This window comes from Trypanosoma grayi (assembly GCF_000691245.1).
Source record: "Trypanosoma grayi strain ANR4 Tgr_657_V1, whole genome shotgun sequence".
Lineage (NCBI taxonomy): Eukaryota > Euglenozoa > Kinetoplastea > Trypanosomatida > Trypanosomatidae > Trypanosoma > Trypanosoma grayi.
The window spans coordinates 1-4,982 of NW_008826276.1; the positions used below are offsets into that span (position 1 = coordinate 1).

The window sequence follows — 4,982 nt, forward strand, 5'->3', positions numbered from 1 at the left end:
CCAGCTGCAATCGCCACACCCCGGTTTTTATACGGACACCAGCGTCTCTCGGGAGATGCAGCCCAGTATAGGAGTGGCGCAGCCGGTCGCAGTCACTGAGTAACGGTTCTACCGTTTGCGTAAGCGCTTGGGAAAGTTCATAAAGTAGTACGGACCTTTGTGTCACGATACCTTCTATACAGAGAGGTTGCTCTTCGTTGTTACACGGTGTCACTTCCTTCCTGCGCCCACGTTGGGCCTGCCATCTTTGCAGCTGGAGGCACTCCTGCTCCAGCTTGTCAATCGCATTGTAGTGCATAATGTATCATCTCTGTAGCACGGTGGGGGCAGCCTCGATGCCTAGATTTAGACGGTGTCGTTCTGCCTCCACACGGTCACGGGCCTCTTGGGCCCTGGCACGGAGGACCGCGAGGGCTGCTCTCGACGCACGATTGCGCTCCCAGGCCTTGAGGTACTCCTGTTTCAACGCGTCGACATCACTAGAGAGCGTAGTGAGTTTTGATTTGTGGATTGATCCCAGTTGCCGAATGCTCCCTTACAAAAACCGGCATATCGCACGCGTGGCCTCGTGCTTCGAGGCTGTGTTTAAAGCATTACTTTGCAAGGCCGCGACGGCTGCGCGGAGCCCTTCAACTTCATCCCGCAAATGATGCTCAGCAGCCCTTTGATGGCGCACGTCATCCTGGAGAATCTGCGGTCGGGACCGTCTACCTCGACACTCTCTCACAATGCATTCGAGATCCTTAAAATACTCAGCTGCTCCAGTGATGTGATCAGCGGAGCGAATAGACCGTGTTTGCCTACTACCCTTCACCTGCGCCGCCAGAGCGAGAGCGCCGCGCCGCTCAATCGCGTGGCTCTCATCCGCGGCGGATGGCAGCTCACTGGCTGGCTGCATTGTCGTGAAAACGCCCGTGCGGCGGTTGGCGCATAACACCTTCCCTGTTTGTGCAGACGAGATAGCTGCCCATTCATCCAGCAGCTGCGCCTCAAGCTGCTGCGCAGTTGCTTCGCTCAACATTGCCTCCCATCGAGACTCCAGCGATGGTATTGCATCCTCTGCCGGTACAGAGCAGCATGTGCGCCGAAACACCTCGCCCAGGTGAAACGTAGTTCCTCGGGACGGCGGGGAAACCGTAGATGGAAGACACGCCGCACCGCGGAATGACACAGGTATAATGTTCTGCGGCTCAATCAGTGCGGCTTCTGTCACCCGCACCACCTCCTCCACTGTGACAGGATTGATACAATTTTCACGCATGCCCTTCTGTACATCTGCCACTACGAGAAGCTCCATGTGGTTCGCCACAAGTATGTGTGGAATTCGGCGTAGGTGGACAAAATTTGGCCACCACACCTCCCAGAGATGCAGAAAGGACAATGGGTGAGCCGGGGAGAAGACGAGCGTGACGGTATCGGCCCCGATAACGAGTGCCTGTGGTGGTGCTGTCAAAACCTGGAAAGTACTGCGCAGCATCAATGTCGTTTCTTTCCCACTTGTTTCGCATGACAACTGCAGTGATATACTAGAGGAGCTCTCGCCCAGCTGCGCTAAACCTGCTGCACGTCACCGGTTGCGCATGTAATCCACCAGCGCGGCTGGTGAGGCTAGGGGGTCTCCTGCCACCACGCAAGTGATGCGTTGATGTCGCATGGTCATTCATGCACACACGCAAAGAAAGAGCGAACTACCCCTGCATCCCTACAGCATGCCCGAAATGTTAGGAAGACGTGAAAAGGAGGAGGAGAGAACAGCATACATGGCGCTTCCCTAACTCTTACGTATTAAAAAAAAATAAGTTTGTGGATTCAGCGCACAAACCGAAAACAATAATAACATAAGACAGAGACTGGGCACACAGAAACGTCTTTGAATGAATTAGTTTCTACAACGCCCCATCCCGCCCCCAACCCCCCAAACCCACCCCACGTACGCAGACTATATGTGGTTAAATTTCTATGCCGTTTTTTGTTTGACCGGTCTGTCCGTGGCGTGGTATGAGCTATCGTTGGTGCGCTATGCGAGTTGCTCGTTCACCAACGTCTCAGCTTATTCGGTTTCCAAGCGGGATATCGCGCTTGTGCAGTTGGTTCCTTTCGCATTTTGTTTAATTGCAATCCACCCACCACAGTTGGGTGACTTGCAGTGGCATTGAAAAGGTGGCACCGAATCATCCATAGAGAAGCGGTAGTCTATCGTAAGCTCCTCGCCCTTCGTGATATACCGAAGGGCAAGCATATTGAGTGAGCGATTCGGGCCAAACCCCATGTTCGGACTGCAGGAGTGTTTAAATGTGCATCCAGTGGACGTTTTAAGATCCCACGTGGCGTAGTAATGCCCATCGGCACCAACGGGCCAGGCGTTGTGCACAAACGGGTCGTAGTCCTCTGTACTCCACGCAGACAACACGTGCGGCTTTGTGTAGAGACGAACCCGTCGCCCTTCGCCCTCAAAAACGAGGGTACCTGCCGCAATGTCCTTCGCAGCGCACATGTAGTAGCCACCCACCGGGTCATACGCGCAACGAAACAGTGGCTGATTACACATGCTTCGTCGCATGGCCTCATGTATCTGCAACATCGCAAATTCCCTCTGTTTGAATTCGGGCGACAGCCGCAGGATCCAATCAGCAGAGCCTTCTTGACCATACGGGTACATGATGCCACAGTTGGGGTTAATCTCTAAAAACACAACCGTGTTGGTGGCGCGGTCGATACGCACATCGACGCGACCGTACCCCACACCCCCCATCATGTGGCGAAACGATGCCTCAGCGATGTGTATGATATCCAAAAGAGCGGGGTCGTCCGCAGGCACGACTCGCCACTCCATGCCCTCGTACGACTCCCACTTGAGGTGGAAGTGCTTAAAGTCCTCGCCCTCCGGAAACCGCACCATGACTGGGGGAAAAACGCGGATGCCACCGGGGGCTGTGGCATCAGCACACACCAGCACTGTTGCCTCGTCGCCGGGTATAAACTCTTCCACCAGTGCAGCCTGGTACTGCTCAATAAAGCGAGCCACCCGCTCCACAAGCGCATCCATGTCCTGCACTTTGCAGGACTTGTCCATGCCAACGCTGCTGTAGCCAGAGACATGCTTGATAATAAGAGGGAAGCGCAGTGAGGCGCATAATTCCTGCGCATCGTCACCCGCCTCCACAACAGCGTGCCGCGCCGTCTTGATGGCGCAGTAGTGCGCCACCCGTTTCATCTCCGGCTTTGACAGCTCGTAGTACTTGGAGATGGCGCCGGTGAAAGGAACGCCGAAGCTCTCAAGCGCCTGCACAACATCAACACCAGCCTTGTCCTCATCAATAGCNCCATCGCACTGATTGAAGAAGACATCAAAGGCGCCCGACTTTACCAGTTGTCGTATTTGACGGTACGTCGTCGCTTTCTTCACGTACACGAGAGTAAAAACGACATCCTTCGCATCCGCCTTCGTGAAGTAGTGCTGTGGTGTCTGCACAAGCTCCCCCTCATACGCCTTCAGCTCGCTGTCGGAGCCCTCGTACGAGCACACCAACACGCACACACGAATGGGCGCACTTGGCATTGATGCACAGACACAATCGGGCGCGGGCCACACACGTTCGCTCTCTCTCCCCTCCTTCCCGCCTTCGATCTCCCCTCGTTGCAGCAAAGAAGAGGGTCTAACAAAGCCAAGTCAAAGAGCACAGGAAACAAAGGAAAAAGAAAAATAGCAATCATAGGCACAAAGCAAACATCATGACAACGAAAGAAAAAGACTTGCTCCAGCACACTGTGGAGGCACCACACTTACTTAAAACCGTTTGCCGCTTCACTTTGCACTGGACCTGTGGCGTGGATGGCAGCAACACACAGAGAAAACAGCACAGCCCTAGTCGCGTGGAGGGTCGACCTCCTCCTTCGGCTGCTGTGCGTCGTGCTCGCTGAGGACATCTGCCCGCGTGAAGACGACGCCGCCTGCGCACATTGGCAGCACCACATGCCGAACCAGCCACACTGTCATGAAGGCAAACACCGCGAATGGGATGACGTACTCACGCAGCACGAAGACAGCAGTCCCCTCGCCGGGTATCCTATCAGGAGCCATTGGCGCTATCACCCTGCGCACACCGCTCACGGCTGTGTAGCAACATGTCCACGCATATGCGCAAGCCAAGCCAAAACAAAAAAAGAATTGTACAAACAAACAAAAGAAGAAGAAAAAAAAGTGTAGGAGAATATAGAAAGGCACAACCGCGGTTGCAGTTCAAATCACCACAGACGGCATTATAAACCACTCCGCCAGTCATCCACCAGTGCATTTGTCAGCTCGACTCTGTGCGTGCGTGCATATGTCTCTCTACTCTTACGACCGCGTCAAGCTGCCTTTGCCGGTGGGCACACAGCACACGTGGCACAGAGGCGTACTTTCCACTACGCCTTCCCCTAGTCACACCGAGAAGCTAGTTGTTTCCTTCGCGTTTCTTTTTCTTCTTGTTTTTTTTTTTTTGCTTCTCACCTGAAATCCCCCACTCAAAACCCAATAATAATTTTAAAAAAATTTTTTTTTTTCGTCATCATCTCTCCAGTTTTCTTTTTGTTTGTTTTCTTGGTTTTCTTCATCATCTTCATCTTCCGCGTCCTCGTCACCTTACAGTTGCCCCGCTTTGCAGGCGTTCTATTTTACTCCTCAATAACGACACGGAAATGCGTCGAGCTGTTCTTGACCGCCGTCGGCTTCACCACGACTTCGCGCAGCTTCGGGTTCTTCACCAAGGCATCATGTGCCTCCTTGATCACCCACGCCCGCAGCGGCATACCGTCCTCCTCCGGTGTGTCGTTCACCTTGCCCATGCAATTCAGGAGGTATTCATCGCTCGCGTAGTCCTCGCTCGTGATTTTGTTGAGCGGGAAGTTCACTTCAATGATCGCCGGCGCCATTGTTGTGTGACAGTGTATGAACAAAACAAGTAATCAAATAATGTATGGTCTATGCGTGTGTGTGTGTG

At 53.6% G+C, this 4,982-nt stretch overlaps 5 protein-coding genes across 5 annotated transcripts; all 5 read right to left on the reverse strand.

The window, feature by feature from the left end:
* On the reverse strand, positions 1–298 carry DQ04_06571000 (hypothetical protein; the record flags this gene model as incomplete). The annotated part of the gene is made up of 1 exon (XM_009314770.1): positions 1–298. A coding segment is annotated over one exon (298 nt), but the record flags the coding sequence as incomplete, so codon positions are not given.
* A 237-nt stretch (positions 299–535) lies between these two features.
* DQ04_06571010 (hypothetical protein) lies at positions 536–1,477 on the reverse strand (the record flags this gene model as incomplete). The annotated part of the gene is made up of 1 exon (XM_009314771.1): positions 536–1,477. One exon carries the CDS (start codon positions 1,475–1,477, stop codon positions 536–538), a length of 942 nt encoding a protein of 313 aa, XP_009313046.1.
* Positions 1,478–2,050: 573 nt separating this feature from the next.
* DQ04_06571020 (hypothetical protein) lies at positions 2,051–3,559 on the reverse strand (the record flags this gene model as incomplete). Its single annotated transcript, XM_009314772.1, has 1 exon — positions 2,051–3,559. The coding sequence occupies one exon, from the start codon at positions 3,557–3,559 to the stop codon at positions 2,051–2,053; it is 1,509 nt and encodes a 502-aa protein (XP_009313047.1).
* A 306-nt stretch (positions 3,560–3,865) lies between these two features.
* On the reverse strand, positions 3,866–4,081 carry DQ04_06571030 (hypothetical protein; the record flags this gene model as incomplete). Its single annotated transcript, XM_009314773.1, has 1 exon — positions 3,866–4,081. The coding sequence occupies one exon, from the start codon at positions 4,079–4,081 to the stop codon at positions 3,866–3,868; it is 216 nt and encodes a 71-aa protein (XP_009313048.1).
* Positions 4,082–4,656: 575 nt separating this feature from the next.
* DQ04_06571040 (hypothetical protein) lies at positions 4,657–4,914 on the reverse strand (the record flags this gene model as incomplete). Its single annotated transcript, XM_009314774.1, has 1 exon — positions 4,657–4,914. One exon carries the CDS (start codon positions 4,912–4,914, stop codon positions 4,657–4,659), a length of 258 nt encoding a protein of 85 aa, XP_009313049.1.
* Positions 4,915–4,982: the final 68 nt, after the last annotated feature.